This window comes from Neomonachus schauinslandi, chromosome 6 (assembly GCF_002201575.2).
Source record: "Neomonachus schauinslandi chromosome 6, ASM220157v2, whole genome shotgun sequence".
In the NCBI taxonomy this organism is placed as follows: Eukaryota; Metazoa; Chordata; class Mammalia; order Carnivora; family Phocidae; genus Neomonachus; species Neomonachus schauinslandi.
Window position 1 is genome coordinate 6,188,020 of NC_058408.1, and position 27,613 is coordinate 6,215,632.

At 49.6% G+C, this 27,613-nt stretch overlaps 1 protein-coding gene across 2 annotated transcripts in view; it reads left to right on the forward strand.

The window, feature by feature from the left end:
• Positions 1 to 27,613, forward strand: part of LOC110588187 (nitric oxide synthase 1 adaptor protein) — a 261,046-nt gene that overhangs the window by 71,108 nt on the left and 162,325 nt on the right. For both annotated transcript variants that reach the window (XM_021698468.1, XM_021698469.1), the window contains exon 2: positions 815 to 886. In XM_021698468.1, the coding sequence (XP_021554143.1) occupies positions 815 to 886 (72 nt within the window). The remainder of the gene's footprint in view (positions 1 to 814; positions 887 to 27,613) is intronic.

Below are 27,613 nucleotides of genomic sequence, written 5' to 3' on the forward strand. Positions count from 1 at the left end.
TGTCAAACTCTCGGTGGTGGTGGTGGGGGACTTTATTCTTTTGCTCTGTGTATTTCTGCTTTATTTGAATAGTGTACTGGGAGGAAGTATCCATATATTAAACATTAACCTGGATGTCATTTGGTTTTAAAAATAACTCAAAAGTTGTAGGAGATTAAAATTATTTTTAGAAGATTCAATTTTTAAATAAAATATTTTTATTTAAAAATTTTTAAAATAAATATAAAAATATAAAATATAAAAATATAAAAAATATAAAATATAAAAATATGTTTATTTAAAAAGGGTGTTCCTTTCCTCCAATTGGGAGCTTAGTCAAGTGTGTGAGGTCTCTATAACATCCAGGGCTAACTCAGTGAAATGCCATTAATTGAAAAAAAGCATATATTCCCTTTTTTGGGGTGGGGAATGCTTTAATATAAACAAAGCATATTCGTGTAAGAGATTTATACCTTCTCTTGTTTGATCTTTCCTGAAATCCCATTTTACCGATGAGACAAAGGCAAAGTACCTCGCCCCAAAGACAGTGGTGGGAGATTGATCACAGCCAAGTCTTTCTGATTCAGGAGGCTGCTCAGTGAAACACTGGACTCCGTTGCATTTCTGATCAAGAGCAGGATGGGAGAGGAAGCAGTGGTTTGTGTTTTAGTTGCTTTTTATAAAGGTAGAAGTTGTCCCGGAACAAGACACTCCTTTGGCTCTCTCCTCCTCTGCAAAATAGGGAGCTTAACTGGATGTCCTTCTTCTGCTAACATCCTGTGACCAGGGACCCTTGCTGTTCTCCTCTCACCGAGTGCTTGCTTCCTCCCTGCAGTATGTCGGAAGCCTGGATGTGCCGAGGCCCAACAGCAGAGTGGAGATCGTGGCTGCCATGCGCCGGATCCGGGTGAGTGGCTGGAGAGGGCGCTGTGTGGAGTCAGAACCCCAGCATCTTCGCTGTCGGCCCATTAGATGGTGCTGGGGGTTCCAGAGTGGATGGTTGCACCCGTGGCAAACCCCAGACCCCTCTCCCTATACTCTCCAGGGAAGCCGTTCTGAGTTGGGTGGTTGATCTTGATTAAAGGCCAAGGTTAAGATGGATGTGATGGTGGTGGGGGGGAAACTCTTCTCCCCCCCCCCTCTCCTGGCCTGTTGCTTCTGGAGCGGAGATGCAGTACCTTGAGGATGTGTGGGGTCTGCCAGGGAGTAAGCGAGAATGGTGAAGGATCTTTGTTTATTCAGATTTTAGGGAAAATGTTTGATAATTAGTTGTTAACTGGCTCAAAACGTTAAAAAAGTAAAGCAACTTATTGTGGTATATAAGATTGACTTGAATTTTTAAGGACAAATTGTGGGATTTCAGCAAAATTTCTGTGGTCAGTTGCTTTAGGCTCTGAAGGTGTGTACGTTCTCTTCTGGCATTTTGGGGATCTTCTAGCAGAGTCTGGTAAACATTCCAGCCTGTTGCTTTCTGACTCTGGGACACAGAGCAGAGATTGAACCAGAATTAAGTTGTCTTCTGATCACAGTGAAGGAATTTGTCCATGTACTCTGTATTGAAATAGAAGCTACTTTAAAGTTGTACATTTCGAAGGTAGGTTTGGGATTGGTCGAATGGATTTGCAGGACTTTTTGGAGAAAATGGGTGTTGGAGGTGGCTGGATCGGTCATCCTAGATGCAGCCTGGTTTGGGCTCTTTGTCTCCAGAAGAATCTACTACCTAAATAGAAAACCTATAGCAGATGTTGGGAGCTTCAGTTGGCTTTTTGCCAATTTTACTTCCAGCCAATTCATCCCATCCACAGAAATCTCAGTTCAATGATAGTAGTTTGGGAAGAAAATTAATATTGCTCCTCTTTCTCTGAGCGTCTCGTTAGCTTATTAAGTAACTTATAACTTTTTTGGGGTGCCTGGGTGTCTCAGTCGGTTAGGTGTCTGACTCTTGATCTCAGCTCAGGTCTTGATCTCAGGGTCATGAGTTCAAGCCCTGTGTTGGGCTCCATGCTGGATGTGGAGCCCACTTAAGAAAAAAAAAAAAACAAACAAAAAATGTTTTCACTGCCTTGATCCTCCCAGTCCTTCAGCATTTTTTTTATTAAGTTGAATTTGTCGAAACTATTAAAAACAACAATGCCATTTTTCACGGATGTGGGAGTTGCTTTAAAGCCCTTTCACATGGGTTCGTTCAATGGTCACAGCAAGCTGGGGAGTGTGGGTCTTGTTACCCTCATTTTTGAGATTAAACTGCAGCTTGGAGGGGTCGTGAGGAGTCCCAGGGTCTAGGAAGTGGTGGGCATGTGGCCTGAGTGCAGTTCCCCGCTTGGTGTCGAGAGACCACATGAGATCCTTTGTCCCCGTGGCTTCTGGCTTGCCATTCAGTATATTCCCAGGTCTCTCCTCTTTTCTTCCTTCCTCTTTCTGCTCAGAGAGCACGGCGGCCTTGGGTAGCAGGTGTCGGGTGGGGCTTCCCCTTGCTGGGATGACCTACTGCTCTCACTGAGGTTGGCACCTCAGCAGCTATTAGGCCTGGACCTGGGGCTGGTCTGTCCTTGGGGTTTCACCAAAAATGTCCCTCTTTTCTTCATCTTTGACTAAGACACAGGAAATATGTTGTCATGAATACCCTTATCATAATTAGAGTCGTAGCTCTGTTAATATTAGCTGTCAGGAGTAATACTGCGTGTCAGGTGCTTTAGCTGGCCTTTTAGTTTAGAAATAATTTATTATCTATTATTTGCAACTACTCTAGACGAGATGAGGATATTATCACATTTTGTAGGTGAGGAAACAGAGTTTTGGGGAGGCTCAGTAAGTGGTTCTAGGTCAAGTTGCTGTCAGGAGGTGGAGCTGGGACTCACACCCAGCATGGGACTGCACCTCTGTGACCGGCTCTTTGATGCGGATTTGGGTGATGCGTGCCCAGTTGAACCAAAGTGTTGGGATGTGGGACTTCCCTAGTGAGGGAGTCCACAGCAGAAACACCCCTTTGTAGATGGAATAGAGCGGACCTGTGCAGAAAACATCTCCTCAAAGCTGGGGTGTCCGGTAGGACTGGTCGTGCCCTGGGAGCTGGGGGCCTACAGGGCTGGAGAGGCCCCGTCTCCTCTGCCCTCGCCACCTGTTAGCCCGCGTGACCCTGCCCCCAGGAGCTCCTGTGCCTGTGACCTGCTTCCAGTGCTTAATGAGCGAGCAGCTCATTCAGTTAGACGGAGAAATACATTGGCCAGAAAGCTGCTTGCTCTGGCTGGCCGGGCCCTTGTGTAGATGGGCCGCCCTAACAGCAAGCACTCTGGGTGTGTGTTTTACCCCAATTCACTGCTCGGTCCAGGCTGCTGTTTTCTCTGCTTCTCTCCCTTTCAAAAGAGCTGTTTTGGCTGTAATTACAGTTGTCGAGAACCAAGGCCTGGGATTTCTGTGTAACGGACTGTTCCTGACTTTCTTTTATGTGGAATGGTGCCAGGCCAACGTTGGGCAGGACACTTTGGGGTTTGGGCGGCTGGATGCTCTTGCAGATCTGAAGACACAGGCCTCCCAGCATGGCCAGCGCAGAGGGCTGGTCCTCCTAGAAGCTGCTGTGATAAGGATCACGGTGTCTTACATCTGGAGGCCTTGCCAAGCCCTTTAGGTACTTGCCAGTCTCCCCGATCTCTCTGGTGCTCTGCATGGGACAGGGGATGGGGCAGTGTAGACAGAGGGAAGCCCACAGAAGGAGAAGCGACTGGCCTGAGGGGGGTCATGTTCATCCTTGGGGCTGGGGCTGCAGCAGGTATATGGGCCCCTCTTCCTTCCTCAGTTCCCCACTGTGGGGTCGACTCTGCACTGAACATGTGGACTTCATTGATTTGACCGTGTTTTTCATCTTCTCCCCACCACCCACCCCCTGCCCCCCATTTCTCATTTGTTCTCTGGCTGTATAGATTTTCTTTTAAAATTTGTTACCCGTTTTGAGCATTTTTTTTTCTTTTTCCTTTTATAATGTACTTTCAAGATTTTTAAAATAATGTTTAAAAAACACAACATTAAATGTGACCATTTTTAAATGTAGAGTTCAGTAGTGTCGTTCACATCGTGCCACAGATCTTTCTAAAACTTCTTCCTCTTGCAAAACAAACTCTGTATGAAACACCAGTTCCCTTTCCTTCTTCTCCCAGCCCTTGGCAACCACCTTTATACTCTGGTTTCTATGATTTTTGGCTGCTTAGATACCTCATAAATGGAATCCTACTGTATTTGTCATCTTGTGACTGGCTTAATTCATTTAGCATAATATCCTGGAGGTTCATCTATGCTGTGGCATGTGACAGGATTTCCTTCCTTTATGAGACTGTGTAGTAGTCAATTGTATGTATGCAGTTAACACATTTTCTTTATTCATCTGTTGATGGACACTTGGGTCTCTTCCTTTTGGCTGTTGTGAATAATGCCGCAATGAACATGAATGTGCAAATATCTCTTTGAGATCCTGCTTTGAATTCTTTTGGATCTATACCCAGATGTGGGATGGCTGAATTATGTGGCAATTCTATTTTTAATGTTTCGTATTGTCTTCTATAATGGTTGTATCATTTAAAATTCTCATGTGTACACAGGGTTTCAAGATTTTTTATTTTTTATTTATTTTTTTTTAGTAACATGTGCCTTCTTGGATCTTTAAATAGATGGGCTTTCCTTTTCTGGAAAGGATCTGTTGGGGTGGGAACCACTAAGCATGGAGGGCGGGGTGGGTCTCGGGGGTGTCAGGAAGCAAAGCATGCTGCTTCACAGAGGCTTCCTGGCTGAACTGCCCCCTGCCAGGGCATGGAGGTTCCTTGTACTTCTGAGGATGGGGCTTGGGGTTGTGAATGGCTGTAGCTTCAGTGTTACGCCGTCCTTGATATGAGGTGGCACCCACATGGATGACTCATCAGAACTTATTAGAAAACCTCTGAATGTAGCCCCCCCAAGTAGAGCCCCTTCCGGCCTGCCCTGGTCCCCTTGTGTCCCTCTGCCTGGGCATACAGACCTAGGGCTGTACAGAGTTGGCCTGCTCCTGGGGCTGGGTGTTTAATGAGAGCCTGAGACCTGGCAGGTGGCGGAGGAAGAAGCGAGGAGCAGGAGAGCCAGCCCCACTTGGGAAAGGGTGTTCAGTGCTTCCTTTTGCTCTGTCACTCGTGCGTTATTTAGAACTCCACCATTTACAACTTAAATCTGCTTTTGCGTCTGTTTGATCACCCTGTGTGTTCCTGGTTGCTCTCCTGTGTGAGAGGTAGGCGGATGGGGCAGAGGAGGAGGACGGGGACCCCTGGCTCATGGTCCACTGGCATGACATACGTGCATCAGCTCATTCCTCCATTCTGCAGATATTTCTTGAGCACTGTATGCTTCACTGGCATCCGAAGATTCTGTTGGGTGCTGGTATTTGGCCACGGACGAGACAAGCACACGAATAACTGTTTAAGTTATTAGGCGAGGGGCAAGAAGTTAGGAAGTGTGTAACTGGAGATCTAGCCCAGTTTGGGGAGACAGGGAGGCCTTGTGGGCTCCTGAGATGGACCCCGTGATTAGCAGATGCTACAGCCGGGTGGCCCCCTAGCTGAGGATGTCGCGGCTCAGGGGACATGTCCCCTCACAGCTACCTCTGGGCCCCAAGTGCTTCACTTCCTGCCTGGCCGTCTCTGCAGACTCCGGGAATTTTTACTGAGTGACTTAAGTGGTTTTCCCAATTGAATAGGGTTGTTCCACACTTCAGGCTCATGGGACCCCAGCACACGCTTCATCGTTTGGAGGGACCGTGATTGCAGGTCCTCCATTTGTCCGCTGGGTTTTCCCAAGGGGACAGTGATGCCCAAGGCTGCACAGGTGGAGGGCCTGGATCTTCGGAGGCCCAGCACCTTCCACTGCTGCAGAGCGAGGTCCTGGGGATGTCACTGCTCAGTGTTTGCTTTTTTGATTTCTTCAGACCGATTCTGGGAGTTTCCATGATGGGGAGTGAGGATGAATTCTGGGGTGCTCTGGGGGTCCTTTCGAGTTAGAAGGAACTGCAGTCATGGGTAGCCGTGGTTTTGGGGGTCTCTCACTGCCCTCTTTGTTTGCTCATTCAGGAAGTGCCCCCTTCCCCAAGGCCAAGGGGACCCTGGTCTGTTCCCTCCTTGGTCTGTCTGTCTTAAGCTTCAGTTTCCCTCCTATTCTGTCTTTGCTGCTGTGACAAATCACCAGACTTGTTTAAAACCACACAGAGGCGGGCGCCTGCATGGCTCAGTTGGTTAAGCGACTGCCTTCGGCTCAGGTCATGATCCTGGAGTCCTGGGATCGAGTCCCACGTCGGGCTCCCTGCTCAGCAGGGAGTCTGCCTCTCTCTCTGACCCTCCCCCCTCTCATGCTCTCTATCTCATTCTCTCTAGACTCAAATAAATAAATAAAATCTTAAAAAAAAAAAAAAAAAACACACAGAGGCATTAGCTTACGGTCCTGGAGGTCAGAAGTTTGGAATTCGTCTTACAGAGCTAGAATGAACAGTTTCACCAGGTTCTGTTACTTCTGGAGGCTCTAGGAGAGAATCTGTTCCTCGCCTTTTCCGGCTTCCAGAGGCTGCCCCCAAGAGGCTGCTTGTCTTGTGTTCTCACCATTGACCTCTGCTTCCATCTCCACACCCCCTCCTCTGACTCTGACCCTCCCGCCTCCCTCTTACAAGGGCCCTTGTGATAACACTGGGCCCCCTTGCACTGTCCAGGATAATCTTCCCATCTCGTGATTCTTACTCACATCTGCAACATCCTTTTTGCCACGTACGGTAACAGTCGCAGGTTCCAGGGGTTAGCCCATGGACACCTTTGGGGGCCTGTTCCACCAACCCCAAGTGGGGGAGCTCAGACCAAACCCAGCAGGCCTTCCGATTCTGGCTCTGATCCTTTCCCCACCCTGTCGGCTGCCCGGTGTGGGGATTCCTGTGTTAACCTCCGATCCCTGGAGCAACCCAGGCAAGAGGGAAGTTTATACTCCCTAGAAGCAAGCACTGGATGATTGTCCTGCATGTTGTCTACCAGCGATCCTGCTGTCTGAGCAGGTACCAGCTGGAAGAAGGAGGAGAGAGGAGGGGATACGGGATACGGACCACCCTCCCCCAGCTGTGCAGCTTAAGAACCCTTGACAAAGTTGAGGCAAGTTCTGTGTGAGCCCAGGTTGGTTTGGTTCGAACTGGGGCTGCTTGCTTGGGGGTTTCTGGTGGAAGGGGGAGGGTGGCTCCAGCCTCTTGGCTTTGCACCGCCCTGCTGGCTGTGTGCAGAGGGGAACACAGCAGGCAAATATGTGCTATGCTTTGCATGTCTTTTGTTCCCAACGTGATCGCCAGTCCCTGTCCCTGCACTTTTCAGCTTCCCTGGGAAAGCAGCCCTGTGCAGTTAGAGCTCTCAGTGAGGACAATGAGAACCAGGCTTTGCGTCTTCTTGATGGAAGGTGTAACCATTAATTTCCGCTTCCTTGTTTATAAAAGGGAGAGGATGATACTTCTTGTGTCTCTCTGGTGCTGTTGTTAGATCTGGGATAATGCGTGAAAAGATACTTTGTAAGCCATAAAGGGCTATTTACAATCATCTGTATCATTTTTATACCTTCTTTTGGGTTTCAAAGCATTTTGTAAATGCAGATAAATACCCCGAGAGACAGCACGCTGCTTCATGTAAGTCCTTGTAATGGCCAGTGTCATCTTACAGATTTCAGTGCAAAGCTCCCTTCCTTGGGGAGGCCTCCCCACCCCCAACAGGTCATTTTGTCCCTTCCTGCATTCTTGGGCATCTCACCCCTCTCTTTGCAGCACTTGAGTGACTTTGCAGTCTCTCAGCATGACAGCCTGCGCTTCTGTTGGGTGACTGAGAAAATGAATCTTCGATGATAACCATGCGAGCATCAAGCAGTGAAACCCGGGGAGGTTTTGCCGAGGGGCGGCCGGGAAGGAGGAATGCGGGGGCTCCAGCTTGCGGAGAGCCGGGCTGGGCTCGAGCCTGGCACCTGCTGTTCCGTTCCTTCCTCACCTGTGGGGCCTCTCCTAGCTTCTAGAAGGGGAGCCTCAGGTGAGGAAGGGGAGAGGCATCTTGCTGGGCTTTTGGTGCCGGAAAGGGGACAGACAGCTGTCCTTGTGGCTGAACGCCGGATTTCTGGCCGTGAGAAGACCAGGGGATGGACCCCTGCTGTAGAAACGTGACGCAGCCTCACGGAAGCCAGTGCAGCCTGGACCTGAAGCCGTGTGTGTGCTTGCGTCCAGATGCACCCAAAAATGGTTCGTCTCCCGTTGCCGCTCCTCCAGCTGTGGGCTGGATGAACTCTCGGCCACGCTGCAGACAGCTTTCACAGGGGTGCAGTATGGGATCAGAGATTTCTGTCTAGTGGTGACTTGATTTCTCAAATGTGGCTGCTCGGGAGTGGGTGTGGTCCGTGGCCTTGAACAGAGTGGACTGGTGACCAGGAAGTGGCCAAGCCCTCCCCTCTCCCACAGCTCCCTTCTGGTATTGCTTGACTCTTCCAGAACCTTTTCTCAAGGGAAAACAACCCCAACATGAAACGGCCCTGGGTGCTTCTTGGGAGGACATCCTGGCCCTGGGTGGGCTGGCGGGCTGTAGGGGCAGCGTCAGCGCTTGCGAGGGCCCCCTGTCCCTGCCGGCCTTCCTCCCCCACCGCGGGTAAGCCACGGCATCCCAGCCCCCCGTGCGTAACCCTCTCCCTGCGCGATTTCCCGCATCACATGCTCCTTTGTTGGTACTGCTTCTCCTTCTCAAGTTCAGACCTGGCGCGTCTGCCTCGGAACAGTGTCGGGGGCAACGCAGACCCCTCTCTCGGTACCTTTAGCACGGCCTTGTTACTCCTTGTGGCTCCCGTAACAAATGAGTACAAATGTAGGGGCGTAACACAACTCAGGGTTATTGTCTTAAAGATCTGGAGGTCAAAAATTTTGAAATGGGGCTTAAATCAAGGAGTTGGCGGGGCTGCCGTCCTTCTTGAGGCCCTAGGAGAGAATCTGTGCCCTTGCTTTTCCAGCTTCTAGAGGCTGCCTGAATTCCTGGGCCCTGGACCCCCTTCCATCTCCCGAGCCAGCAGTCCCGGCCCTGGGACCTCTGCTCTCATCCTCCTGCCTTCCCCTTTCCCTCATCGGGAGCCTTGTCAGTACACAGGCCTTTCCTTCCTGCGCTCCCCTGATGATCCAGCTTAGTCTCCCCGTCTCAGAGCCTGTAACTGCATGACAGGGCAGAGCCCCTGTTGCCGTGTAAGGGTTACACACTCATAGGATTTGGAGATCAGGTCAGGGACCTCATGGGGAGGGGGTGTCCCCGTTCTGCCTCCCACCATGGGATCAGAGTGTTCGGCTTGTAGCAAGGATTGGGAAGAGTCCACCCTTTCATTAAGGTGCTCTAGTCGGGGGCCAGGACACCATCTGCTCAAATCCTGTCCTCTGTTTGCTGCCTGAATGACAAGTTTCTTAACCTGTTGGCCTTTGTTAATCATCAATAAGACTGGGATGCTGTCTTGGCAGATGTCTCTTACACCTACACGTGTCCCTGCAAAGCACTGAGCAAAGCCTGTCGCGCCGGGATTGTGCTCAGTAAATAATAGATCCTTCCCCTCTTTTTTTTTTTGAAAAAGATTTTAGAGAGGTGGAGGAGGGGCATGGAGCCTGACGTGGGGCTCGATCCCACGACCCCCTGGGATCACGACCTGAGCCGAGATCAAAAGTCAGATGCTCAACCGACTGCGCCACCCAGGCGCCCCCTTCCCCACCTTCCTAACTGGTGTGTATCAGGCAGGGACAGTGGGGAGTTGGCACCCAGTCAAGGTACGCTGTTAAAGACCTCCTCAGCTTTGTGCGTCAGTTACTTTCTTCCTTCCTCTGTAGATGACGGCTTCTCAGAAGGGGTTCCGTGGCACTCTTGCAATCTATAAGTGTGTTCTCCAGGGCCCGAGAATCCTCTGGGAGACTTTTAAAATTCGGTGTTTCCATTTGATCCTAGTAAAGTCTCCTAAGCCTGTTCCGGCCTGTTGGAGGACCACCGTCTGACCCTGTGCTGTGAACGGATTCACCGTCCGTGGTAGTGTTTGTCTGCTGGAGTTCGCACCAAGCACTTTGTCTGTGATTGTCACGCGCCGGAGAGAAAGAAAAGTTCATCCTGCGTCTATAACGAGCTCCCGTGAGAGGAGGGACGGATGACTGGAGGACTGGGCAGCAGTTTGGACAGAGGGAAGGGGCAGAAAGTGGGTTTGGTGGGTGAAGCGTGGGGCCGAGGGCAGGGCTCTATGCAGCCGTGCTCCCCGGGCACGCAGGTAGAGCTGTTCGTGGCTGCTGGAACCGGGGCCTGTTCTGGTTAATTCCAGCAGCTCTTCTGACGTGTTGGCACCTGGTGGGCCATCCTGGTTGTCACAGTATGGAGTATCACCCCCGAGGTTGCGTGCGCCAGATTTAAGAGACCTGGGGCAAGGTGGTCAGTGATAGGATTTCAGTGAAATAACAAAAATCTTCTCTGACGTGAACAGCGTTACTTTGAATTGATTGGGCATATAATTTGTGTTTAATTTAGAAATTTGTATCAGACCTGGATGCATGAGTACGTGCTATCTAGTTTTAGGCCGTACGCATGCAATGATGTGACAAAGCTGATTTGTCGGGGCTCGTTTCGGTAGCGACTTTATGGACACTTAACTCACAGACCCTACAATTCACCTGTTTCAGGGACATAATTCATCAGTGTTTAGTCTGTTCCTAGCATTGTGCAACCATTACTGCAGTCAAGTTTAGAGCATTTTCATCATCCCGAAAAGAAATTACACTCCTTAGCCAGCACTTCTCAGTCTCTCCCCTGAGGCCCCCAGCCCTAGGCAACCACCAATCTACTTTCTGTCTTTATGGATTTGTCTGTTCTGGACATTTCCTAGAAATGGCATCCTACGACACATGGCCCTGTATGTCTGGCTTCTTTGATTTTGCATCATGTTTACGAGCTTCATTAATGTTGTGACATGTATCAGCATTTCATGTCTTTATATTCCCAAATAATATTCCATAGTATGGATATAGCACATATCATGTATTCATTCAAACAATGGGTGTTTGCAAAACCATTTTTTGTTTTCTTTGAAAGGGGGCCAGACTTTGTTGAACTTCAGAAAACACTTGATGTGGCTTGAGCAGCGTGTGATGGGGAGGTCACAGCTGTCTTCTCAGCCGAAGGAAAAACAAATCATTGCTTTCTTAGGGGAACTGGGGCGAGGCATTCTCATCAATATGAAGAATGGTGTGCTGAGAGCAGAACCTAATTTTTTTCCTGTACTCATTTAAAAAAAATGTATTCACTCCTTTTATGAGCCAGTATCATTTTAGGCTCTGGGGATACAGCAGTCTACAAAACAAAGTCCTTGTTTGCCTGGAGCTTCTATTCTGGTGGTTGGGATTGGAGGTAGGGGAGGAGACCATTAGCCTACTGTATCACATGTGAATTCTCTGCAGGAAGACAGAGCAGAAAATAGGATAGATAGTGTCGGGAGGTAGGGGGTGGGTGCCATTTTATATGGATTATTGGAAAAGGCCTTTGCATTATGGTGACCTCTGAATCTCTGGAGATGTGAATATGGAAGGGCGGGAGGACCATGTAAATATCTGGAGGAAGATACCCAGACAGAGAAGACAGTAAGTGTAAAGGCTCTGGGGCAGGAATGGGCTTTGTGGGTTCAAGAAACAGCAAGAAGGTCAGTGTGTCTGGAGACTCAAGAGTTCCAGGTAGGGATGGTAGATCACACTACATGAGAATCTGGTTCACTTAGTACCTACTGAATGCCTGATCACACATGAAAAAATGCATTTATCTTTCCCCTGAACCTATGCTGGACTGAGAAGTCACCCTGCACGAGAAGCTTTTGTTCTCCTAGGGTGAACAATTTGGGAATGAGTTTAAAACTGGGGCAGCACTGCTAAATTCATTATCCATCAGCAGAGGAGTTAGTAAGAATCAGTTATTATCAAAGCCAAACACTCTTTTGCTTTTCAAGAAGCTGTCTTGATTACAGCCATTTATGCTCAAGAGTAAGAAATAATGTAATTGTGTTTCCATGGGAGCATTTGAATATTGCCCAGCCCAGTCCACAGATTCTTGAACAACTCGCTTAATGCCTGAAACGGCAGTGTTTCTCCATCACACCAGGAGGATAGGAAGAACCCTACTTCATTGCTGCTACACCGGCCAGCCTTTGGGGACCCATTTGTTCATGTTTCTGCCGTTAGTAACTGAGTAGCCACTCCTTGTACTTCTGTGGATTTTTAAATATCCATATTACTTATCATTTAACCATTTGTAAGTGTACAGCTCAGTGGCACTAAATATGTTCACAATTCTCAGGGCGCCTGGTTGGCTCAGTCGGTTAAGCGTCTGCCTTTGGCTCAGGTCATGAACCCAGGGTCCTGGGATCGAGCCCCACGTCGGGCACCCTGCTCGGTGGGGAGCCTGCTTCTCCCTCTGCCCGCTGCTCATGCTCTCTCTCTCTGTGACAAATAAATAAAATCTTAAATATGTTTACAATTCTGTGTCCTTCAGCACCATCTATATTCGAAACCTTCTCACTGTCTCCAACGTGAACTCTGTACCCACTAAACAATAATCGCCTCTTTTCGCTCCGGCCCTGGTAATCTCGATTCTGCTTGCTGTCTCTAGGATTTTGCCTTTTCCAGAATCCTCCTGTAAGTGGAGTCTCCTGCAATATTTGCCTTTCTTTGACGTATTTCGCTAAGTACAGTGTTTTCGGGGACCATCCATATAGTAACATGTCAAATTTCTTCCTTTTAATTGAGTGGCACGCTCTTCTGTGATGTCTTTGCACTCAGCATGTCACACAGGCTTTCGTGTGTAGCTGTTTCCTCTTTGGATCCCGAGCCGCACACTCAAGGACAGGGATGCTCCGCTCGGCTCACTGAGGACCTGAGCTGCTTGGGGGGAGACCTCTCGGGCCCCTGCTGAACGGCCCAATCCGTTCCTTAGGAGTACTTCATAGTTAAGTCCATGTCCATTGTCCTGTAATTTTAGTCTCCAGGAACCCCATAAAAAGCGAGTCTTATCCCTGCTTTACAGATAAGGTCCTCAGAGGGAAATGACCCACTCAACTAATGATCTTGCCGTTGTCCTTATCAGTAACAACCGAATCTGAATAGAGATTGTGCTGTGTCACGGTGTCGAGCTCCGGCAGAGAGCTTCACAAGTGTCCTGTGACTTGATCCTCTCCACAACTCTGCATGGCATAGGCATGGTCATTGTCCCATTTTACAGATGAGGAAACTGAGGCCCAGGAGAGGCTAACTCACTCGTCCTGAGTCACAGAGCTGGGAAGGGGGAAATCTGGGATTGTGTCCAGAGCTTGAACGTGGGGTGGTTGTGGTGTCAGAACCAGCACGAGACTGCAGCCCGCTTACTCCTGGCTCAGACGTCCTCTGAGAACATGCTGCCGGGCCCCGCGTTACCAAACGTCAGTCCGGGCAGCGTCTTCTGTGTCCCTGCCGGTGCCTTTCTCCGGTCTGGGAATGCTGCCAGACTGTACAGCACTGGATGTAAATAAGGCCATCATTTGATTTTTATGAACTTCTCTTTAGAGTTTGAGACCCATACATCCTTGTGTGACGCCCCCATTTGGAAGTCCCAAAGGCGCCTTCACTTCGATATGTCAAAAGCAGAATTCATCCCATTTCCACAGTCTCTTTTCTTTGCTGTGAACCCTCTCCCCTGAGTCTTTTTTTCTCCTCACGTTTCCTTATCTCATCACAGGCACCTTATCCATGCAGGAATGGAAGCCAGAAACCTCAGGGTCACTTTACTGCCCCCACAGTCACCCTTACTGATGGGGCCTCTCAAATACTGCTCAAACGTGTGTCTCCTGTGAACCCCTGCCTGGGGAGGAGGACCATGTCCTGTTACTGCACAGACTGTTGCAGTAGCCCTCCACACCGAGGCTGCGCCCCAGGCTTGACCGCACCCTCCCTGTCCTCTGCACGGCTGCCCGGCTCCTCTGTCTAAAGGCAAGTCTGCAGGAATTGTCCTGCTCGAAACCATTTGGTGATGGTTCATCGCCTACGGGCTAGAGTCTGAAATCTGTGCAAGACACACAGGGTTCTGCTGGGAACCTCAGGCCATGATGGTGGTCCTGTTGGGGCCCGCCTCTGCTCCTGCTCTTGCCCCCTGTCTGGAAGGCACCTCCTTCTCAACGCGGCCAGAATCTGTCTCATCAGGACTCAGCTGAACTTCTGCTTATCTTCCATAAGACAGTTGGCGCATTCATCCCTTCTGCGAGCTCTCCTTCTATAGAGACCTTGGTCTCTGCATTTACCGCAATGTATTTGTCTCTCTGAGGGCATGGACTGTGGTCATCCTCCTGAGAGCCAAGGGGCGAATTCCTCAACAGCTCCTCCTTCTTTGGGAAAGCAGGAGCGGTGTCGCCCCTGTAGGAATGAAAGGGAACGAAAGGCAGGGACGGGTGTCTGGTCCGTCGCACTGCCTGGCCTGTGACGGATGATACAGTAGTTGTGGGAGTCTCCTTTCCATCCCCACTGTGGATGCGACTGGACAGACGCCTTGTCCAGCCCTCCCCATGTGCTATCATCTGTTGGAATGTTTCCTTCTGAGCTGTTCTGGACTTGGAGGCAGGAGCCCTCGGTGGGCTTCCCACTTCACTGCTGGGACTTCGGGCAAGTGAATTTCTCTGAACCTCGGGCTCCCCCTTGTAAAGCGAGGGGCATCTTTGCGAGGTCGCCTTATAGCTGTTTCCTGCAGGTTACAGGACACATCACGTGGAAGGCTTTGTTTTTTTTTTTTAAGATTTTATTTATTTATTTCACAGAGAGACACAGCGAGAGAGGGAACACAAGCAGGGGGGAGCAGGAGAGGAAGAAGCAGGCTTCCCATCAAGCAGGGAGCCCGATGCAGGGCTTGATCCCAGGACCCTGGGATCATGACCTGAGCCGAAGGCAGACGCTTAATGACTGAGCCACCTGGGCACCCCACGCGGAAGGCTTTGTAAGCTGTCAGGTGCACGCGCAGATCGGCGGCCCAGGCCCCTGGCTGGTACAATTTCCCGCCCGGTGTGGCTGCCCTTGGTGCAATCTGAGCTTCCATCGCCAGGTCTGGGTGGAAAACGTGCCGTGTCTGCCTATTCTGTATGGCACCAAGTCCGCTGGCTTTTCGGCGGTGTGAAGAATAGCGGGGCCGCTCACACCCCTGTCCCTCTGCTCCCCTACCCTGTCCTCCGTCCCCGTGGAGAGGCATCTCACCGCGGGGTGGTTGGCTGTGGGAATGACCAGTCCCTTCCCCACAGTGAGCTCATCCTGCTAACTGGTAGGAATCACCCTGGTTAGTGTGATAATAGCAATTTCCTCAAGCACTAACCCTCTTGAGGAGACCTGGCATTCTGTTAACTGTCTCCTCACCACGGGGCTTGTTCGGTCGGTGGAGTGCGCGTCCAGGCTTTCTTCAACAGAGCAGATCTTTGTTGACCCCGGCCCAAGAGGAGCTGGAAGAGAAGGCAGTTTGAGTAGTTCTGGGGGTCTGTTCATTGTTAATATTTTAAAACTTGATTTGGTGCCACCTCAATTCTTTTTTCCTTTTTTTAAGATTTATTTATTTCAGAGAGAGTGTATGCACACATGAGCAGGGGGAGGGGCAGAGGGAGAAGGAGAGAGAGAATCTCAAGCACACGCTGCGCTGAGCACAGAGCCTGACGCAGGGTTCCATCTCACGGCCCTGAGATGATGATCTGAGCCGAAATCAAGAGTCGATGCTTAGCCAACGGAGCCACCCAGGTGCTCCCTTAATTCTTTAGAGGTATGAGCCGAAAGCCACTTCATGGAAAAACCGGGAAAGAACAGGGAGGGAATGGTTTCATTTCTTCTAGGTACATGGGGACCCCCAACATCAGACACATAAGCAGCAAGAGTCTAGGTCAAATATTCCAATGACAGCAAGTGCTTCCTGGCACTTATCAGTTGGTAGGTGGCAGGTGCTGTTCTAAATACTTGGCCTGTGGTGCCTCTCTATGAAGAGGAGCTTCAGTCACTTGGCCAAGGTCACAAGTCAGTCAGTGGCCAGGAATCTGACTCCGGAACCTGGGCTCCTCATGGCTACCCTGCTGTTCTCAGGCAGACCGACATTCCCACTCGGTACTCCGTTCTGGATCATCTGTAGTTGGACATCATGTGTCAGCACGGAGTGTGGCCTTGACCTCCCCGCCAGGCCTCTCCCCACGCAGCGTCGGCGGTAGTCTGCCTTCACTCCATCCTGTTGATACTGGACCCATCCCGTCTCTGCTTCCCTGGAGCTGCCGGTTGAGCCAGTTTGCTCAGGGAGGGCTTCCAAACCATCCTGTTCTTCCCTGGTCCTCGGCCTTGCTCAGGTGGCACAGCTGTGGAAACCGCTGATAAACAGGGTCAGGCCGCTCGGAAGGAGAGCGGGGCGGCAGGGCCCCCGTGGAGGCTGCCTGCTTGCTTGGAAGAGCAGAGGCCTAGAGATGCATGTGCAGTTGATGGGAGAGCTGTTGTCATGCTGAGGCTTGTGGGCACACGGGTTGTCTCTCTTTCCCTCCTTCCTTCCCTTCCTTCGTTCACCGAAACACCAAGATGAGGTCCTGGTAAAGAGAGTGGAAGAGAGGCTCTGAGCCTCCAAAAACTTGTCTTCTCTGGATGGTGTAGAAAGCTGCCATTCCTTATTGAACAAGGGGCTGGGGTCATGAGGGATTGGAATCCAGTCTGGCTCGGTTCAGGCGTGAGTGACGAAACCAGGGCTGCTTCGGGTCAGGCTGTCTGCCTGGTGGGAGGCTCAGACCCCAAGGTTCTGTCCTGCGTGGGGAGCCGGGCTGGGCAGTCTTCGCAGCCTTGGACTTTGAGGTCACAATAAAAAGTTGGATTCTCCTGACTGGGATTTCTGAAAGAGCACGGGATGCCGACCAGCGGGATGCCAGGCACCACTAACAGATGAGGCCCTCCGCGGATGGGTGCTTGGCAGCCCTCCGCCTTTCCTCAGCGCCGACCCTACTGATCAGGAGCCCTGGCTGGACTCTTCTCCACCTGCAGTCTTCCACCCCAGCCCGCCCCTTCCCGCCCCTCCCTCTGCGCCTTGTCTCAATCCTGATTAGATGTCCTTGTTGGCTTGCTCGGGTGGTCTTCATTTAGCAGGGATGACACTTAATTTAAACAAGGGTTTGGCTGCCTTTAAACTGAACAACTATACCCCGCCAAGGGGCCAGTGGGGAGTCAGTAACCAGACTGTTTTAGTGAAAGGCACGGTATTGATAACGATTTTCACTTTAATCCATTCCCGGACACCCCTGCACTGAATTGCATGGCTGGGCACCCAGGCTGCTCCTTTGGGAATCCGGTGTCCTGTCTGCAGGATGTGACAGATGTGTGTCTGCCTCACGCAGGAGGCTGTGTTGGCAGAACTGGTGGGCTCCTCCTCCTCCTCCAGCACACAACTCCGGACCAGCATGGGGTCTGTCATGCCTCTGCTCCAACACTGTCAGTGGCTCCCTATTGCCTTTGAACGGAACGCGGAGCTCTCAGCTGGCGGGCAGGGGCCTCCCAGACCGGCTCCACTGTGCCCGCCGGAACTTCTTTTCCATCGTTGTGCAGGTCTGTGGCCGCACTAACTTTCTGACTTGTCTTTGAGCGTGTGGGGTCCAATTTGTCCTGCCCGTCCTCCTCTTCCCTTTCTCTGGAATTTTCTCCCTTTGCTGCCTGCCTGCTGTCGAGGCTTCAAGGCCCACTTCAAGAGGAAATCTTTGCTAGGAAATTCTGATTTCTCTGCACTGTGGTTCAACTCCGCTGCGGTGCCTGTCTCTCCTCAGGTGTATTTTAGCCTGCTTTGTATTACGGTTGTTGTTCTTAGTAAACAGGGACTCCGTGAGAGTCGTGATGCTGTCGGTCACGTGTGTCCCCGGCAGCGTGGGGCTCCGAGCCTGGGGGAGTAACACTGAGCCCTTGCCCGGGCGCTGCCCCCGTGCCCGTTGTAAGCACTGCACATGTTCAGCCCGGTCGTCCTCATGGGAGCTTTCAGAGATCAGAGCCGTGTTTAGTCCTATTCTCTCACCTCAGGGCTAGCGGGCTTGGTCATGAGCCATCGGAATAGCCTTGCTGGGGTGCAGACTGAGGCTGATGGTCTGATACTCAGGCAGCGAACTGCCTCACCTGCTACTGGGGACCCTTTCTTCTCTGAACATACTGTGAGTTTACCCCTGCTCAGTGGTAGTCTGCTTTTTTTTTATTTGTTTAAGCTTTTTAAAAATGTTACTAGGTTTACAGAATTATTGCAAAGAAAGTACAGGGAGTTCCCTATCCCCCACCCCCACTTCCCCCAGTTTCCCTGATGATTGGTATGTATAGCACATTGGTAACATGAATGAACCAATAGCGATCCATTATTATGAACTGAAGTCCCCACTTCATGGAGATTCCTTAGCTTTTCCTAATGTCCCTTTTCCAGGATCCGGTCTGAGCTGTCCCATTATATTAAGTCATCATGTCTCCTGAGGCTCCTCTTGGCTGTGACAGTTCTCAGCCTTCCCTTGTATCGAATGACCTTCACAGCTTTGAGGATTACTTGTCGGGCATGTTTGTTAGAATGCCCCTCAGTTGGGATTTGTCTGGCGTTTTGTCATGAGTGGAGGAATGTGTTTGGGGAAGAAGAACAGAGAGGCGAAGTGCCAGTCCCACCACATTCTGTCCATGTGGCTTATCCCTGTTGATGTTAACCCTGATCACAGGATTAGAGGTAGTGTGTGTGAAGTTACTCTTTTTCTTTCTCACTGTATATACTGTCCTCTCTGGAAGAAAGTCACTGTGTCACCCACAGAGTGGGGAGTTACATTCCATGTCCTGAAGGGCAGAGTATCTACATAAGTTATATGGGATTCTGCATCGAGGTTTGTCTGTTCTCCCCCACTCACTTCCAGCATTTATTTATGTCAATGTGGACTCACTAACACTCATTTTATACTTTGGCCTATAATTGCTATTTTATTTTGTTGCTCACATTGTTCCTGTTTGGCCATTGAGAGCTCATTCATGTGGCTCCTACATTACATCCCTTTGATATAGTCCCATCAGTATGGAGGCTTTTTTTGAGCACTTTTTTTTTTTTTTTTTAATTTTCTGGCACTACAAGATGCTCCAGGCTCATGGTGTAGATTTCCTGACCTGGTTCTGGAATCCGCCATTTCTGTAGGGAGCCCTAGTTCCTTTCATTGGAGAATGGTGTCAGGAATCCAAGATGGGGGCACTAGGTGTGCATGTGTTCCTGGGGAGGCTTTGCTCCTTGGCCCTCTCAGCTGTTAGAGCAAGGAAAGGTGGGTATGCAAGAGTTCCTGCGTGCGCATGTGCGTGCTCACTCACTCTCTCTCTCTCTCACTTTCTCGTCCATCACTGTTTCCGTATGTAACCACCTGTATCTGTGGTAAGCTCAACCTTAATACGTGCTGTGGTCTCCAGATCTAATCCATTACCACCTGACTCATTCGAGCCTCCTGCCTTGGCTTCTCTGTAGCTTCCTTTGCCAACGGTGAGAAAGCTGGCTCTCACCATGCATTCATTTCATTGGTCAATTCCAGTGCCGTGGTTTAAGAGTTGTTAACCCGGACCCCTGCGGGAAAGCACTTAGCTCTCACACATAATGCATACTTCCTTCTGCCTTGACTTTTATAGACCACACTCAGACTCCCACCTCCACAGGTGAGGCTGTTTCTTATGTCTATAATGTGTTTAGATTCTTCTGTCAGTTTGCCCTTCCATCCTGGGATTTCCCCTCACCTTCCCTGCCCGCCCCCTCCAACCTCCCCAATGCTATTTGTCTTAATTGTGTACATTAAGGGTTACTCTGGTGCTGTAGAGTTCTCTGCGTTTTTGACAAACTCTTAGATGTCTTGTATTTACCATTACAGCATCATTACAGATGGATTTCGCCATCCTAAGTAATCCCCCATGCTTTACCTGTTCAACCCCCCACTTTGCAAATCCTTGGCAACCGCTGTGGACGCGGTCTCTCCAGCTTCACCTTTTCCAGGATGTCCTGTGACCAGAATCACAGTGTGTAGCTTTGTCCTACTGGCTTCTTTCTGTCACTTAGCCATGTGTATTTCAGGGTCATCCATGTCTTTTTGTGGCTTGACAGCTCATTGCTTTTCACTGCTGAATCGTATTCCACGGTATCCGGGTACCTACTGCCACTCATAGATTCAGCGCTCTTCACTGAAGGATGCCTTCGTTGCTTCCAGAGTTTGGTGATGACAAATGAAGCTGCTATAAACATTCCCATGCAGATTTTTATGTGGACCTAAGTTTTCAAATCAGTTGGATAAACATCTGGAGGCATCTGCCTCCCCTTCATTTCACCTGGACAATGTCAGCACATTGAAATGGACTAGTTCTGGTGCTGAGCTGCCCATATACTGACCTGCTTTTCTCTTTTTTTTCCTTCTGTTTGAGTGGTAGGCATGGCTACCTGTGTTGCTGGGGAATTTTTTTTTTTTTTTTCTGGGAAGTAATAATGGGAAAGTAGGGTAATGATGTGATTTGGAGCAGCCCTGGAGAAGTCGGGGCTTAGCTGAGTCTGGAGGATCCCTCCGTCGTGTTGAATAGGAGCTTAACATGATCCCTGAAGCTGTTTTCACCTTGGGTGTGGCAGGAGGGCCAGCAGCCCTGGGGAGTTTCCTGCAGCTGAGCCGTTCACCCTGTTGTATCTCAGAGGAGGGCCACCCGTGGCCCTTTCAGGTCTTTGGGTCACATTGGGGTGGCAAGCCTGTTCTACAGGTAGGTGGGCTGTGCACTCTGGTTACCAAGTCACTGGCATGAAGAGACTCAGCCCCAGTCTCAGTGTGGTCCACCTTCCCTCCTGGTTTACTCATCCCCTATTTACAGGGGCAGGTCGCTGGTCTGTCCAGGTGTTAGGCTTAGACATCCTCAGTTTACCTGCTTTTGTTTTATTTTTAAAACTTGTGTACTGACTACCTGCCGCGTAGCCAACAGTGTGCTTCTTTTTTATCTATTTAATCCTTGTAGTGATCTTAGGAGGTGGGGTTTTCCATTTTATAGATGAGGAAAGTGAGGCTAAGAAGGTTAAATAGTGACAGACTTAGCATTAAATTGAACCCAGTGCTCTTGACGTCCGTGCTTCTCAGTCCGCCACGCCACACCATCTCTGGAGGGAAGCACGACATGGGCGTGGACGTGCGCGAGGCTGGAGGGGCTGGAGCAGTGTGTCCCGGGCTCCCTGGGGACACACGGCCCCATGGGAACCATAGCAGGAAGGGGGTGCTTCCTTGGCATGTGAGAGGCAGAGCCTTGCCCAGGCACTTTGACCCTTCCTGGATGCTAGGCTGGGGCTGGCTGATTCAGGCTTCAGTTGTTTGCGTTACAGAAATTGAACTTGTAAAAGCCGACAAGTAGAGTTCCTTGTCTGCCCCGTCACTCAGGTGCTGGCATCATCAGGATTTTGCAGTTTCTGCTTTCATAGTTTATTTTTTATTTATGCCTTTTCTTTTTTGGCTAGAGTATTTCAGAACAACATCGATGAGGACGGTTTAACTGTTGGCTTATCTCCCCGATCTGTGTGCCATCTCTCCTTTGTTCAGATGAATTTCTCACTGTTGCATGTCACATGGTTGTGGCATGTTTGTTTTCCTTAACCAATATTTGTATTGTCCCAATCCTATCCATACCTTTTTCCAGGTCCTTCACAAATATTAACTTGTTCATTCCTCATAATGTGCTTATAAAGTAGGTATTATCTTTATAAAGAAATTTTAGAATTAAGGTTTCTTTTCTTTTCTTTGATAGAGATTTTCCATTGGGAAATGACAAAACCAAAGTACAGAGAGGTTGAGTAACCTGCCCTGAGTCATGCTGTTAGTAAGTGGTGTAGCCGGCCTTCAAACCCAGGCCGTGTGGTTTCATAACCCAGGTTCTTAATTGCCACATGCTAGAAATAGGGTTAATTCAAATGCCATTACTATGGCCTGTTCCTCAGTACTGCTGAGATACAGGAAGGAAAAAACGAGCTCTTGGCCTCCAGATGCCCCCAGTATGGCAGAGAGAAGAACCTAGAAACCAGTAGCTCTAGCCCAGAGGGGTAAATGCTGTGTAGCAGTTGTGTGAGATGGGAAAGATCATGTGGGACCACCTGGGGGAGTCAGGGTTGGCCTCCCAGGGCCCGGGACCCTGGAGCTCAGGTTAGAAGGATGGACCAAGGGGAGGGAAATCCAGGCCGGGGTGACACCCTGGGTCTCGAGGGGAGAGCACAGGGTGGGCTGGGGAGAGAGGCACGTGGTACTGGACTTCTCTGGCAACAAGACCATGAAGGCACAGCCGTGCCTGCGATAAAGCTTTGACTTAATCCTGCTGCTACTGGGGAGCTATGAATGCATTGTAAGTAACCGAGAACACGGTGTGCGCGCTACGGAGCCCTCTCCAGGGGCGGAGTAGAGGATGGATCCTTCCATCCTCTACTAAACATCTAAACATCGTATCCTTCATGCTGGCAGGAAGTGCTGGGCCCCAGCAGAGCCTTGGTGGGTGGGATGAAGAGAATGGATCTGAGGGTGAGGACCCAGGGGGTCTTTACTACGCACGGGTTTGTTATCTGCGGTTGTGAATTATGGGGTCGCCTAGGAAAGCAATAGCGACGTCCGAATCTTCACTAATGAGCTGATCACTTAGAAAATGGTCCTGGGGCACCTGGGTGGCGTAGTCGGTGGAGCATCCAACTCTTGGTTTCATCTCAGGTTGTGATCTCAGGGTCATGAGATCGAGCCCCGCATGGAGCTCTGCACTCAGTGTGGAGTCTCTCCCTCTCTCTCCGCCCCTCCCCACTGGGTTCTCTTTCTCTCTCTAAAATAAATAAATCTTTATAAATAAATAAAATGGTCCTAACAACCGACGTGCCCTAAGGTGACCCCCAGTTCATCATGCCCTTGCATCATCCCCCCACCAAGATTATGTCCCGTTATGAAAGACTGTTTGGAGCGAGAGCTTCTCCTGAAGGCTTCGAAGAATTGCCGTGTCTGAGGGGTCATGTGGAAAGGAACTGTGGACAGTGTGGAGGAGCTGAGTGACTCCCCTAGCTGACAGCCAGAAAGAAAATGGGGGGCCTCAGTCCTTTAGCTGCAGGGAACCGAATTTGGTCAACAGCAGGGAGCTTGGAAGAGGACCCGGAGTCCAGAGTGGAACACAGCCTGGGCCACACCATGATAGCAGCCTATGGGACCCTGAGCAGAGGACTTAACTGGGTCCATGGATACAGGGAGAAAATAAACATGGTTTGTTGTGAACCCCAAAGTTTACGCTAATTTGTTATGAAGCAATAGAAAGCTAAAACTGTCCCCATTCAGTTTCCTCCCCTCCACACTGGCCCCTCTTCTTGTCCATCCTCAAGGTCTGTCAGCCCCTGGGGTTTTCTTTCAGATGTGGCAGTGCGATGCAAATTCCATGCAAATGCATTTCAAATGAAATTGCAAATCTTGCAAAAGATGTCAGTTTCCAGATAGTCAATAAAAGGGTTGCCTGAGAACCGTTCAAACCACTCTCCAGACAAATGAGGACTGGGCAGGGTTAGATCCGCTCATAATTGGCGAGGAAAACAACCAGCATGCTGACAAGAAACTGGCTTCAAAAGAGGATTTGAATATCTTTGAATATTAAGAAACACGTTTGAGAAAATGTAATCCCTTAAATAATTTTTGCAAAGATTTTCCTTGTACAGTAGTGTGTGTGCAAGTCAGAGGTGAAGGATGTCATCCTGCTGTGTAGTCCTGTCAGAACAAAGGAAAAAGTACAATAAATCAATACTCCACTCTTACTCCAGTTTAAGAATTCAGAATTCAGCGTAACCTAAATGTTTCACGTTTCACATAGTGTCTTATATTTTAAATAAGCTCATCTACGTAACTTTTACTTTTTAAAAGATTGTCTTGGTCAGCTCTTTTATTTTTTTTTCACTATTTACTGTGCAGATTTGGTTCTTGTTTTCGGGGGCCTGGAATAGTACCAGCTGACCTGGATGACTGTCACAGAGGGCCTTCCGTATTGGGGGACTGTGTTATTCTGAGCCCCTCACAAGAGCCAGGTTATCCGAGGATGGATTTCTGGGAAGGAATCTGGAACGTCCAGTTTACTCCATTCATGGCTTGTGAGCCATCACCACGATTTATGTTTAGTACCTTCCTCAAGTGCACGCAGCGTGTTTTTTGGTGATGGCCTGACACGGACGGCCCTCATGAAGGACTCTGGAGAATGCCTGGATAGAAACGAAAAAGTCCTGCTTCCCATCGACGTTGGGCTTGTGTTTTTCACGTTGTTCCCATAACCGTTTAGATTTTCAGCCTACACGGTGCTGTCAGGTCAGAAGAGCCTGAGGGTCTGATGGGTCCCTTGCTTCAGGTGAGTAGAGCTGGGATTCGAACCCCACTTTTCCTGACTCCAACACCTCTTTCCACATTATGGGGTGTTCCAGCGAGCATCCTTTCTGCTCCCCAGCACTGTGTCCAGTAGGGTAGGTAAGGTCCGCGTAGGACGCCTGCAGAGAGCCTGGCCGCCCTGTTTCCCTGCAGCCCCCTGAGCCTGCCTGAGGCGAGCAGCGGGGCTGACGGAAAGCTGCAGCCTTGTTCATCGTGCAGCCGTGGGTCGCAGGATCCCAGCTCGTGAACAGTCTAGATAGTCTTTCTCATTTTCTGTTGCTGCCCTAACAAATTACCACAGATTTAATGACTCAGTCTAACCTTACGATTCTACAGTTGTCTGTCAGGAGTCAGACATGGGTCTCCCTGGGCTAACATCAGGGTGTCTGCAGGGTCATGTCCTTTCTGGAGTGGAATCCATTTCCTTGCCTTTTCCAGCTTTCAGAAGCTTCTGCTGGTATTTGTCGGCTCAGGGCCCCTTCCTGTCTGTATGTTCAAACTCCGCCCTGTCCCATCTCAGACCGTTCTTCCATAGAAACTCCTCTGATGCTCCTCTTCTGCCTCCCTCTGTCACCTTTAAGGACCCTTGTGATTATGTTGGGCTGCAAGATAATCCAGGGTAATCTCTCCATAGAAGGAATCTTTTTTTCTTCTTTTTTAAAGATTTATTTATTTTAGAGAGCATGCATGTTCGCGTGAGTCGGGGGGGCAGAGGGAGAGAATCTTCAGGCCGACTCCCTGCTGAACCGACCCCCTGAGATCATAACCCTGAGCCAAACCGAGAGTCAGACGACGCTCAACTGACTGAGCTGCCCAGGCGCCCCTGAAGGGCTCTCGACTTAATCACCTCTCCCAAGAACGTTGGCTGGGTAAAGTAACATATTCACGTGTTCTGGAGATCAGGATGTGGACGTCCTTGTGGGGGTGGGGGCATTATCCGACCTCTCCCAGTCTCTAGTTGGTGACACTAGTTGGCAGCTTGTGTTCATTTTCTGCTAAACTGGCTCCATCCTACTTTCCAGAACCTGTTGCTTTCATGAGTTGCTCTTGTCTCCTGGTTGATGACTTGGTGACTTGAAGAGCTGTAGAGTCTTGATGGGGGTGATCAGAACGGCCACGGAGGCCAGGGGCTGGCCTGCTTCCTCAGTGCTGGGCTCTGATGTACCCTGCTGTGGTGCATACCGGGACATCTCGTCCCAACTGCACAGACTTCTGCCTCTGATTCTCCAGACGCCTGAGCATTCTCCCCTCTCTCTCAGTGCTGCTAGAATCACCAAGAAGATTATAACGTAATTTCTAGTAACAATTTTGCACCTAGACACAGTATAAAAGCCAAAATAATGATGAGGTATGTCACGGGACTTGTGACGAAGGACCTCTAAAAGCTTACGCACACAGCTTCTAGAAAGAATGCACGTGCACCACCTCCCTTCTCTAGAATCCGATTTCACTTCTGAACCTTTGGCTGACACGGCCTGTCTCCTCTTCCAGGAGACAGTGAGGCTCTGAGGTTGTTCCCAAAATTCGCTAGAAGTAGGTCCCGAAAGGGGCCTGAGCCTGCTGATAAGCTCTGCCTGGGACCAGAAAAGCAAGTTCTTTCCTTCTCCTTTCATAGTTGCTTTTCGTAACTTCGTGTGTGCGCGTATATGTAATATATATATACGTATAATTTGCAAATGTTAAGATAACACTTGTAATCAAGATAGGGCCGTCCTGGTGTGATGGGTCTATGTCTGGCACCATTTGTTTCAGACCTCGGGAAACACAGTGAAATGGCGTTCTGGCTGACACCATGGTGTAATGTGTGTCTTTGGGCAGAAATCTTAATGTTGCTGTGCTTGCTCCTGAGATGTTGTGATTGTCCCCCACAGATGAGAGTTTAAACCCTGCGAGATGTTTCCACAGTGCATTGAATTATTTAAAAATAATAACCCCTATTCTCTTTGATGTGAAGCCTGTTTCACATTTATTGTATCAAAGTGTTTTAAAAGATGGGGGGGGAGGGGAGGAAAACAGAACTTGCCAGTGATCCCACTGGCCAGAAATAGCCACTGTAAAGCTTTTTGGTGTATATCTTATAGGATATAATTTTAACAAAAAGAATATTTTTAACAAAAAGATCTCATGTAGAAGGTTTTGCAACCTTTTTTTCACTTAATATTTCATAAAATTGCTTCATGGCATTAGTCCTTTAACAGCATTGTATTTTTTTTAGGATTTTATTTATTTGTCAGAGAGAGAGCGTGCACAAGCAGGGGGAGCGATAGAAGGAGAGGGAGAAGCAGGCTCCCCACTGAGCAGGGAGACCACCGTGGGGCTCGATCCCAGGACCCTGGTGATCATGACCTGAGCCGAAGGCAGACACGCTTAACGACTGAGCCACCCAGGCGCCCCCACAGCATTGTTTTTAATGGCGAATATATTTACATTCTAGTAAATGGATATAGCATGATTATTTAACCAGGACCGCGTTGTTTGACATTTAGCTTGTTTCTAGTTTCTCATAGCTCCCTGTCAATATCCTTGCAGTTCTCTCATTGAATACATTCAGAATTATTTTTTTTAGAAGAAATTACTAAATGGAATTGTTGCATTCAAGGGTATGTAAAATATTCAGGCTTTTGCTACATATGTTGCCAAATTGTCACCCCCCCCCCCCATCATACCCTTTGAATGTGAGAGTGTGCTGGGTTCCCTGTCACTCTGTCCAGCTACAGATCTGTGAAGCTAGTTGACGAGAGGACATGGGATAGTTCACGGAAACATGGGTCCCGGATGGTGAGCTGGAATCTGATTCAGAGTGGCCTTGCTGTGGCAGCAGGAGTCCAGAGCCCATGAGCACTTGTCTGCTGTCAGATTGAGAATTTCCCAGTGACTGAGATGCCACGTGATGTGCTGGATGGAAAACCGGCTGTGTGTGCCCATGCTTGATTCAGCTACACTCCTGCAGCTGTGTAGAGATCAGAGCTACGAGAACATTTGGAGGAGTTTCCAGGGCCACGGAAATATGGTGGTATACCTTCTTGTTGTCCTTATCCCCGGCTTGCCATTCTTACTTTGAGGAGGCCTCTTGCAGCAGGGAGAACTCTTAGCAGCCCAAAGTCAACCAGTCTAATTGCCCATGGATGGCTTTCCCACCTGCCTGGTGGAGAAAGCGGCTGGACTCTTGAAAATTGGGACTGATTCTCACTCCTGCTTAGGATCTCAG